This window comes from Saccopteryx leptura, unplaced genomic scaffold (assembly GCF_036850995.1).
Source record: "Saccopteryx leptura isolate mSacLep1 unplaced genomic scaffold, mSacLep1_pri_phased_curated manual_scaffold_17, whole genome shotgun sequence".
Classification (NCBI taxonomy): domain Eukaryota; kingdom Metazoa; phylum Chordata; class Mammalia; order Chiroptera; family Emballonuridae; genus Saccopteryx; species Saccopteryx leptura.
In genome coordinates, this window is record NW_027095699.1 from 561,943 (window position 1) to 573,906 (window position 11,964).

Sequence of the window (11,964 nt, forward strand, 5' to 3'; positions counted from 1 at the left end):
GCTCAGGTGTGTTAGTAAAGATCCTTTCAGCAGTATTATCATCAGAATTGACATTTGGCTTATTGAATAGAAATCTTTTCACAGATATGTTGTATATATCTTAGCTTGATTCCTGAAACACTATCATTAGATCAACTTAAGGGCCTTTATTCTGACTCTCTCTGGTCATAACCCAATATTTACTGTTTGGGGCAGCAATACTTCACTGGTCCTCACTGAGGCCTGGATCCTCGATGCATGACATGTACATACTAGAGCTTTGTTTACCCTTCTGCCAATGACAGAGTAATAATTTAGAGATTTTATTTTCCTGCTGAGACTGAATGGACATGAAAATCCTTCCCAGAAGAGATAACTGAGTGATGGAATGACCATACAAAATAAAACTTGTCATCATAGGTCTAAATTAAACTCTTATTTTTAAAATTCTGCCAAGATTTTATTCTGATTTCTATTCTTAAACAGAAGCCTGCTGGTAATCTAATCATTGCTGCTTTTTAAGTTATTTTTATTGTTTTTTGGGGGGTACACTTAGGATTTCCTTTTTGCGTTTGTTTTCTGCAGTTTTACTCTAGAGTGTCCAGATGTGAATCAGTGTTATTCTTCTTTGGACTTAGTATGATTCCAGATGCCTTTTTTCCATTCTAGGCCATGGCCAGTTACTACCTCTCACCATCTAGTTGTAAATTAGAACTATTCATTTCTCTTCCATGCCTCTTAACTTTTTTATATTTTCCAGTGCTTTATTTCTGTTTCATTTTTTGATGCCTTAGATCTGTCTTCCAGTATGTTTATTCTTTCTTAAACTGTGTCAAATTTGATACTGATCTGTCTCTTGTTTTTATTGTTTTAATTTTACTGCCCATATGTACTATTTTGAGATATGATATTGGTGATTTCTTTAATTTTTTTAAATGTAAGTCTCTCATTTTTGTCTAAGTCTTCTGAGTTTTTATTTCTTTGTAACATTTACATTTTCCTTAATGTTGCATAATGTTGGCTGAAGTTCTACTGAATTTAATTGCAGCTATATTCATGCATTTTATTATCCATTATTGTTTTTATGGTCTCTTACTCTTTCCTTAGGAACTTGACTCTTCCATTAGTGTATCTAATACTTTAAAAGAATATTTTCTTTCCAACTGTCATATTAGCAGCCAAAGTTTTTAAGATACATATGCTGTCTCTAGCTCAGAGCATGTTGTTTTTTTATCTTAGGTCACAGTTTGATGTATAGATGAACAGCTGTCATTCAGGTACAGACGGGGACTCTCCAGAGCAGCTTTTGCATGTATTCTTGACAAGCACTGTAGGTTATCTTGGGTCTAAAATTAAGTTTTGTCAGTTTGTTTTCTGGAAATTCAGGGCAATATAAATTTGAATTAAAAACCCAAGGAAGTGCAGAGGCTGCCAGACCATGGTATCCCTGCTCAGTGCTATGCGTATAGTACTTAGGCCTGTAAGGGTGAAAATAAGAACCACATCATGGCAGATTTATGTAGTAAATGTCCCATGTGCCCTCAGGCCTCTTGGTATCTTTTCATCCTGTCCATCTCAGCCTCATTGTGTGTCATTTGCCTGCCTTTTTCCACCCTTAATTCAGTCCTTTTCACTGGATTGTGCTTTTTGCCCTGGTGATTCGGACATTGTGCTCACTCTAGGTGCATTTATGGGCCTCTTTTCATCCAGAGTGGAGAAGATGGCTAAAAATCCCACAGTTAGAAAACTTTGGGAATAATTATCCATAAAGAAATGAGTGATTTTATAAAAAGATACATAAATATAAACATACTAGCATTTTTCTATCATATTCTTCCTCCCAGGAAACTTTTAATGACTAAGTCATTTCTTAACACATGTCATGGAGAAATTGGTCATAGTTTTGTGTTCAAAAAAATTTGAACTTGGGAACGTGTTCTTGCTCGAGTCTGAGGCTGTAGGGCTGGCTCGTACTCCATAGTTTTGGGTTGATGGAGATGCCTTTCCTGGAGACACGCCCAGAGGATGGCGCCGGGCTGATCCCTTCCAACATTTCAGCTCCTCACAAAGAGGATATTAGCAGCAAGATTAAAGAACAAAAAATTGTGGTGGATGAACTTTCTAACCTGAAGAAGAACAGGAAAGTATATAAGCAGCAGCAGAACAGCAACATATTCTTTCTTGCTGACCAAACAGAAATGCTTTCTGAAAGCAAAAATATATTGGATGAACTGAAAAAAGAATAACAAGAAATAGAAAACTCAGAGAAGACCAAAATCAAGAAATAGTCAACTCGATTTCACATAACAATGTGTGGCATTTGTTGTTCTGTAAGCTTTTCTATTGAACATTTCAGCAAAGATTTGAAAGAGGATTTACTGTGTAATCTTAAATGACGGGGACCCAATAGTAGTAAACAGTTGTTAAAGTCTAATGTTAACTACCAGTGCTTATTTGCTGGTCATGTCCTTCATTTAAGAGGTGTTTTGACTGCCCAACCTCTGGAAGATGAAAGAGACAATGTGTTCCTGTGGAATGGTGAAGTCTTTAGTGGAATAATAGTTGAAGCCAAAGAGAATGATACTCAAATAATGTTTAATTGTCTTTCCTCTTGTAAGAATGAATCTGACATTTTGTCACTCTTCTCAGAAGTTCAGGGTCCTTGGTCTTTTATATATTATCAAGCATCTAGTCATCATTTGTGGTTTGGTAGGGATTATTTTGGTCGCCGTAGCTTGCTTTGGCATTTTAGTAATTTGGGCGAGAGTTTCTGCCTCTCTTCAGTTGGTGCCCAAACATCTGATGTGGCCAATCAATGGCAAGAAGTTCTAGCATCTGGAATTTTCAGAATCGATCTCAAATCTACTTCTATTTCCAAATCTGTTGTTCTAAAATTGTATCCTTGGAAATACATTTCTATGGACAGTGTTATCAAAGAATGTGTCAGTAGCCTGACTCAGATTTCAGAGAACTTGCCAACATTTGTATCAGTGGTAGCAAATGAAGCCAAACTGTATCTCAAAGAACCCATTGTTCCTTTAAATATGATGTTGCCACAAGCTTCATTTGATGTTAATTTCAGTAATATTTCCAGCATCCCACCTACAAGGGAAACACTTCAGGTCTTTCTTACTGATGGTCACATGAAGGAAGTAGTTCAGCAATTCATAGATGTCTTGAGTATCACAGTCAAGAGATGAGTCTTGTGTTTACCAAGGCATGCATACCTGACACCAAATGAAGTTTTGAAACCTTGTGATAGAAAAGCAAATGTTGCAGTTCTGTTTTCTGGGGTTATTGATTCCATGGTTATTGCCACCCTTGCTGACCATCATATTCCTTTAGATGAACCAATTGATCTTCTTAATGTGGCTTCATGACCAAAGAAAAGACCAGATCAACTAGTTTTAACAAAAAAAGGAGAAAACAGAAAATTTGTGAAATACCTTCTGAAGAATCTTCTACAAAAGCAGCTGCTGCTGATAGTCCTGAGAAACAATTCAGTGTACCAGATCAAATCACAGGAAGAGCCGGGCTAAAGGAACTGCAAGCTGCCAACCCTTCCCAGATTTGGAATTTTGTTGAAATTAATGTTTCTCTGGAGGAACTGCAAGAATTAAGAAGAACTCGAATATGTTACTTGGTTCAGCCCTTGGATACAGTGTTGGATGATAGCATTGGCTGTGCAGTCTGGTTTGCTTCTAGAGGAATTGGTTGGTTAGTGACCGAGGAGGAAGTGAAATCATATCAGAGCAGTGTGAAGGTAGTTCTTACTGGAATTGGTGCAGAAGAGCATCTTGCAGGTTATTCTCATCATTGTGACTACTTTCAGATGCATGGGCTGGAAGGATTGAATAAGGAAATTGAGATGGAACTGGGTCGAACTTCTTCTAGAAATCTTGGTCATGATGACAGAGTTATTGGTGATCATGGAAAAGAAGCAAGATTTCCTTTCCTGGATGAAAATGTTATCTCCTTCTGAATTCCCTACCAGTCTGGGAAAAGGCAAACTTGGCTTTACCCCGTGGAATTGGTGAAAAACTAATCTTGCGTCTTGCAGCGATGGAACTTGGTCTTACAGCCTCTGCTCTTCTGCCAAAACGGGCCATGCAGTTTGGATCCAGAATTGCAAAAATGGAAAAGAGTAATGAAAAGGCATCTGATAAATGTGGAAGGCTCCAAGTCATTTCCTTAGAAAACCTTTCTATTGAAAAGGAGATTAAAACATGATATTTCACAATGTAATAACATTTACTAAATGATTATATAAATATAAGACTGTGTGGCTCAATTATTGTATAATGTAGTAATTTCAAAGTTCATCATGTGAATTTTTACTAAACTCTGCCACTTAATATAACCAATTTAGTCAAAGTGACAGTCTACAGAAAGATGATGCTTGAAAGAACAACTTGGATATTTTGGACTATGATATTAACATTGTTTTAAACTCTTACATGGTAATGTCCTCCCAGCCCCCTGAAAGAAGGAAGCTTTTACTGACTCTTTATGGTAGCCACATCCAAAAATAATTTGTTGTTGTTACGATCCTGGTTTACACAAAGAGAGAAGTAAGGTTTAGAGAAATTAAACCATTTGCTCAAGGTTCACATTCCTGAGCAGTACTTGGTATTTCTGTTAACATCTCTTTAAGCAACTCATCCCATTCTGAGAACTTTCAAGACAATTTTAAACATGCTTCTGTCCCACACATTTCTACCTTCCTCCCTTTTCCCCTTTCTCAGCTCATGACCTGGGCTTTTCACAGAAAGCTCAGTCATGAGGTCAAGAACTGCATCCACTTCCCATCACCAGGATTTCTAACTTAGTAGGCACACCAGTTCTTTTCTCCCTTCTTGCCAATAGAAAAGGAAATGAGTCAATCCATCCATGAAAAGTCTGTGCTGCCTGGCTGGGCAGTGTGCGGTGGATGGAGTGTCAGACTGGGATGCAGAGGACCCAGGTTCGAGGCCCTGGGGTCACCATCTTGAGCGTGAGCTTATCCAGCTTAGTGTAAGCTCACTGGCTTGAGCGCAGGTTTGCTGATTTGAGCTTGGGATCATAGACATGATGCCATGGTTGCTGGCTTGAGCAGGGGATCACTCTCTGCTGTCGCCCTCTCCCCTCCCCCATCAGGGCGCATGTGAGAAAGCAATTGATGAACAAATAGGGTGCCTCAGCAATGGGGAGTTGATGTTTCTCATCTCCTTTCCTGCCTGTCTGTCCCTATCTGTCCCTCTCTCTGTTTCTGTCACACACACACACACAAAGTCTGTGCCTCCACCTGTTCTCTGTATCTCAGCCCTTCCTGCCTTTCAGAAACCTTATACTCCTCTCTCCAGCAAGTTTCTTCAGTCTCTTTATTGTAGGATCCTTCCTGTCATTATTTAAAATATTTCAATCTGTACCAATTTAAAATGCACCTCTCTAGTCTCCCTCTTTCTCTACTTCTCTTGCCTCTCACACTTGCCCTCTCCACCTTCCCATGTGATTCACTCAACTCCACTCCAATCTGACATCAGCCCACATTATTCAGCTGTGATCACTATCTCAGGGTCACCCTTAGGGATATACCCCCGATTAAGAATGACATGCTTTCTGGATAATGGTCATTCTTTGATTCTTTTTTCTTTTTATTTTTAAGTGAGAGAGATAGAGGGATAGATAAGACAGGCAGGAGGGGGGAGGGATGGGAGGCATCAATTCTTTGTTGTGGCACCTTAGTTCAGTTGCTTTCTCATATGTGCCTTGACTGGTGTAGGGGGACTCCATCCAAGCCAGTGACCCTTTGCTCAGGCCAGTGACTTTGAGCTTCAGGCCGGCGACCTTTGGCCTCAATCCAGCCTCCCTGGGGTAATGTCTGGTCCCACACTCAGGCCAGTGACCCCGTGCTCAAGGTGGTGAGCCCATGTTCAGGCTGGTGACCTCGGGGTTTTCGGGCCTGGGTCCTCTGCATTCCAGACCGATACTCTTATCTACTGTGCCACCACCTAGTCAGGCATTCTTTCATTCTTTTAATCATAGAAAAATTAGGATACATATATGACAATTCTTTCAGACTTTCACATGGCCTGAATTTATTCCCTGGTGAATGCAATGTTCAAACCAAATTTAGTATTACCTGCATAGGTTTCATGTCTACCTAAAGGCAGGTCTATGGATAAACTCAGTGGTTAACCCAGCAGCACAGAGTTAAATATAATAATAATTATAATACAGTTCAGTATAAAAACAGCCATCAATTATATGGTGTTGCCTATGTGTTAGACACCATCATGTAAGCTCTACCTGTTAATTTAATCAGTTGAACCTCCAGGGAATCTCCAGGTCATATTCTCTAGCAGGTTACTCTGTGTACTTGTTTATTTGCTTTTTTGTTGGTTTATTTTTTTAGTCCCCAAAAGCCTAATTGTTTATAGCCTTCTTGTTAATTAATCCCATAAACTCTGGGATAAAGTTCTATCTTAATCCTTAAACAAAGGAACAAACTTTTTCAAGATTGAGACACTTGGAACAAATCATCTGGGTACTTGATTAAAAATCTTTTAAGTGAGGAATTTACTTATATTGTTCACTCTTCATAATTGCAAACATACAACTCTCTTAAAGAAGGCAATGATTTTTGACATCCCTTGCCCTGGAACAGCAATCATAAATTTATAGATACTTAACTCCATAGCAAGTGTTTAAAAGAAACAGCAGATGCAAAAAATGGAATCACTTGTGCTATGCCCCAGCAAGACTTTATAGCTAACCCAATTTCCACTTCAGCCTCTCCCACAAGTAGAATTTTGAAACCAGTCTGGAATTTCCTGGTCAGCACTAGTGAGGTAGTCTGCTTGATAAGACTCCCTGACTTCCCTAAGGGAAGCTGACCTTGCTTGAAATGATCCATTCTTTTAACCTTGTCCCACCTCCTTCTGCCTGCAAAAACTCCATTTGTACGACTTCTTAGAACTTGCTTCTATTTGCTAGGTTGGATACTGCTGATTCACAAATCCCTCAATAAAACCAGTTTGTTTGTTTATCTTAATTAAAAAAAAATTTGAACCTTTAAAATTACATGCTGTTTAAAAATTTTTTTCTTAAAGAGAGGATGAGAGTGAATCATTGAGAATGAGTCATTTATGTTCCCTTTGTGCACTAACCACCTTGTCAAGATTTAAGTTCATACACATCTGTCCTTGAAATTCTTGGGGTATATAAGCAAGGAAATGTGCCTCTGTCCTCAGGTTTTCATTTTTTCCCTTAGTTGAGAGCACAATGAATGGGACAAACACTAAACTGGTCTGGTCACAAACATGTCGATACTAATGCGGCCCATGTATAGGAATCACCTTCTGACAGGTTCTGTTCCCAGACTGTTTATTGAGTTCCTTACATTGCAGAACAATGTTTTATAGTGGTAAGGGTTTTTTTTCTTTTTCCCAAAGAGAATTTTAGTTTTATCTAACTGCATGAAATATTACTGATTTTCACTTGAACTCAAGTGGCATGTTCTTGAAAAATGTGATATTTTAAAGTAAGTGATTTAAGCACACGTGAGTCAAAAGCACTTCTTCCAAGGGAACGGAGTCAAGCTGTCAAGCACTGAAGCAAGTAGATTCAGGGGGAATATATTTCTGTGTGAGAGGATGACAAAGGAAGGTTGTGAAAGAAGACTGAGAAAATAAGTTCAGAGAAATGGCTTTTTCTTAAAGATCTCTGTAGGCTAAATAAATGGACCCAATAGTACAAAAAGGACTTTTAAAATTACATGACATTTTTATTTACAGTTAAATGCTGGAGATTTTCCTGATGACTTATGGTGCATGTGATTGAAGGCCCAGTAGGAACTTAATCTAAGATCATGTGCACCCCAAGGACACAGAAGATCTAACTCCAAATAAAGTCCCCCATGGCTTTTTTTTCCTGCTGATGTCCCAAAATGTCCTATAGTATATCCCACCAGTTTCTAAGGCTCCTGGGCCTATCTCTTAATTGAAATCAGTGTGGATGCATATGAGTCTTGACAGCTCAGTTTAAAAAAAGACATTCTATGGCATCTAATTAAAGAAAACTAATGAACATGCAGAAATCAAAGAAGAACATAACAAAACATAATAAAGGCCACCATTTCTGCACCTCAGAAAATATGCATATGCAGATTAGCTCTCTAACAAGGCTAAATGCTTACATCATACTTTGTAATTGTTCTGTTCCAAGTGTTTATATAATTACTCTGTTATTTTTCTTGGGCTGTTTTGGTTAGATAATTCAACAAAGTGTTAAGATATCAAGTGAATAACTAGAACTGCTGTTGACTGGGGATGTTGCCAGCACTGGATAACATTACTAAGGTTATAGGTTTTACAAAGGTTGGATTAAATGCTGATTATATCAAAATTCTCCATTGAGAATGCTATTAAAAGGTCTTTGGAAAGACTTTTTTTGTTTGTGTGTGTGACATGCAGAATGTCTTTGTTGCTCTTAATGACATTGATTCCAAGTGGTTTAGTCAATGTGAAAGGGACATAACCATGGATTTAAGATTGTTTTTCTGGTGGAGGTGGGTGGGAAGGAGAGACAGTTGGTTGTCAGCCACTAATTTAGTTTAAGAAAAAGAAAATATCAGCAACATAGTTTTAGAATAACCTTTATACAGCAAAATAAATTGAAGATGTTTATTATTTGATTAGTTTTGTCTTTGTGATAGTCACTCAAATTAAGAAATGACTGGGAAAATTTTAGCCAAAGGATTTTGCTAAAAATCCTAAAACTCAGGTGAAAATTTCAGTATATAAATGTAGATGTGAGGATGAGAGTGGAAGTTGAACATATCTATGTTACATATTGTGAAAAAGTAGAGATAAAGCAACTGAGAAAGGAAGAGAAAGAAGAAAATAGAATAGGCTTATTGATTGTTGTATAAGCAGTAGGTGCATGTTAAAGTACTGTAACAGAAACTGACAAACCAGACAGTCAAAGGCAAAATTCAATTAACCAAAAATCCCAAATGATTAGAGGCCTTAAATATGTATAAGTAACATGGTAATCACCAGAACAAAATAAAAACATTGTCAAATACCATTTTTTTAAATTAAGGAATAAAGAAACCATAAATTATAGAGAAAGAAACATAACAATACATATTAGTCTTTTATTACAGTTGAGATCAGACATATCAGCTATCTCAATAAATGTGAATAGATTTAATTTATTCTAAAAGAAAAAGTCAGTTAGGCTCATAAAACACGAACTAACTGTATATATACAAACAATTAATAAAACCAACTAACTTGATCAAGAACAAAGGGAAAAGCACATATAAAATAAGATTTGACAAGGTAAAGGGGGAAATAACCTCTGAAAACAAAAGGAACTTTAAAATTACTAATAGACTACAGATGCTTATGCAAATAATTTTTTTTTGAAAGAGAGACAGAGAGAGGGACAGATAAATAGAAAAAGAGATAAGAAGTATCAGTTTTTTGTTGCAGCACCTTAGTTCATTGACTGCTTTCCCATATGTGCCTTGATTGGGGGACTACGGCAGAGCTAGTGACCCCTTGCTCAAGTCAGCAACCTTGGACTTCAATCCAGCAAACTTTGGGCTCAAGCCAGCGATCATGGGGTTATGTATATGATCCCACGCTCAAGCCAGCAACCCCATGCTCAAGCTGATGTGCCTATCCTCAAGCCAAATACCGTGAGGTTTTGAACCTGGGTTCTTTGTGTCCCAGTCCAATGCTCTATCCATTGCACCATTGCCTGGTCAGGCATCTGTGCAAATAAATTTGAAAATCTAAATGAAATGGATAACAGCCTGACCTGTGGTGGTGCAGTGAATAAAATGTCGACCTGGAAATGCTGAGGTTGCAGGTTTGAAACCCTGGGCTTGCCTGGTCAAGGCACATATGGGAGTTGATGCTTCCTGCTCCTCCCTCTTCTCTCTCTTTCTGTTTCTCTCTCTCACCCTCTCTCTCTCCTTTCTAAAATGAATAAATAAAATTAAAAAAAATAAAGTTTTTTTTAAAAAAGGAAATGGATAACAGTTAGGAAAACATTATGAAAATTGACCCAATTAGTTAGAAATTGTGAACAGATCAATTTCCACAATGGAAATAGAGAAAGTTGTCATGGAACTATCCCATAAGATATGGACCAGGTCCAGCTGGGGTCAAAGAGAAATTCTAGTAAATCTTCGAAGACCAAGGAGCTTTAATGTCTTATAAATTGTTTTAGACTTTTGAAAATGAAGGAAAATTTTCTAAGTTGTTTTATGAAGCAAATATAATATTTATATTTCATTCTGGTACACTATAAAAAGTGTACTAAATTACAGACCAATATTATTTATGAATATTGATGTAAAAATAGCAAACATAATTTAAGTGTATTAAGAAAATAATACACTATGACTAAGTGGAATTTAGTCTATGTTTTGCTTAATATTAAGAAATCCATTAACATCACATACCATATTAATAAATCTAAGAAAAAATAGTGGTTATTTTTATCAATGCTGTTGAAATTTAGTATTATGAATAAATCATTTAATAAAACATTAATCAATAGGTACTTTCTTAATATTATCAAAGGTACATTTGTCACAAAACCAGTATTTTATTAGAGGAATTTCTACTAAGAGTAGGAATGGATGGCATGGATACTACCACATTCACTAAATTTTAACATTTTGCAAAAGATATTAGTCAATGTATTAGAAAAGTCAAAATGCTAAGAATGGATAAACAACAGGTAAAATTATTCCTATTTGCATATGATATGATGTTACACTCGAAAAACACAAAGACTCAAAGAATACAAATAACTCAAGCACATTATAAAGATGTCAGTTATTTCTATTAATTTATAAATTTACTACAATACTGACAAAGTATAAATAAACTTCTTCACAGAATTTTACAAGCTGATACTAAAATTCCTAGAGAAAACCAAATGCGTCATAGCCAGAAAAACACTGAGAAAAGAAAATTTATGAGGGTTGAAACTAATCAGATATTAATTTATATACAACCTCTACAATTAAAACAATAAAGAACTGGAGCACAAATAGACCAGAGAAACAGAAGAAAACTCAATAATAGACCAAAGTTCCTGTGGAAATTTGTCTTATGATAAAAGAAAAATGGACTTTTTAATGAAGAAAACTCAGAATACCTGGTAGCCACATGGAATCAGAAAAAATTAGATTCATACTTCACACTACACATAATATAGCTTAAATGCATCAAAAATCTAAATGTAACAACAAAACCATTTAGTACATTAAGAAAACATGCATGGAGAGACAAGATGGCCACAGAGTAGGAGGACACTCCAACTCCCACTTCCCAAAACCAAGGTGGATCACAACTTAATTCTAAGAACACTCATCTTGAAAGACCAACTTTGGACTAAACTAAGAGGATTCTATAGCCAAGGACCACCAATAAAGCCACACTGAGACTGGTAGGAAAGTCAGAGGTGCAGAAAGGGCTGCCCTGCTCCCAGGAGTGAGCTTCAGCCTGGAGGGAATCTCATGACTGGGGAGGGTTTCCCAGTGAGTTGTGGGTCCCCAGCCCCAAAACCAGAATCCCAGCCTAGAGCCCTGGAGCCTGGAAGGGGCTTATGGACTATATTTGGCTCAGAAACGACCCTAGCTACTATTTGAGAGAAGGAGGCAAAACTCTTGGACACAGGCTCTGTTTTAAAGGGACTGCACAAAGAGCCTCGCTCACAGCCACTTTTCCGGAGTTCTAGGAGCAGGGAGCGCTGGGAGGACAGGAGTTGCCAGGGGAGAGTGTGGTCTTGGAGGCACAGGGGGAGACACTTTGAGGGATGAACACTCTAACCCCTCGGGTGAGTCACTCCTCAAATCTAAAATGAACATTTTTCCTGAGAACAGCATCACCAGCAAAGGGAAGAAATTACCCGTCCACCAGAGGCTCTCCTACCCCAGTTAGAATAAAGAGGCACTTAGAGACAGGCAGCATGTTAGGG

General features: G+C 37.5%; 2 protein-coding genes across 2 annotated transcripts; both read left to right on the top strand.

The window, feature by feature from the left end:
- Positions 1-1,915: 1,915 nt before the first annotated feature.
- Positions 1,916-2,350, top strand: LOC136386850 (ASNSD1 upstream open reading frame protein-like). Its single transcript, XM_066357972.1, has one exon. The coding sequence runs from the start codon at positions 1,971-1,973 to the stop codon at positions 2,223-2,225; it is 255 nt and encodes an 84-aa protein (XP_066214069.1). The 5' UTR covers positions 1,916-1,970; the 3' UTR covers positions 2,226-2,350.
- LOC136386849 (asparagine synthetase domain-containing protein 1-like) lies at positions 2,289-4,209 on the top strand. The gene is given in 3 exon segments (XM_066357971.1): positions 2,289-3,348; positions 3,351-3,956; positions 3,959-4,209. Coding segments are annotated over 3 exon segments (1,917 nt in total).
- The last annotated feature ends 7,755 nt before the right edge of the window (positions 4,210-11,964 follow it).

Excerpts from the sequence above, each read along its gene's own strand:
- LOC136386850 (XM_066357972.1), top strand. The coding sequence starts at position 1,971 with ATGGAGATGCCTTTCCTGGAGACACGCCCAGAGGATGGCGCCGGGCTG.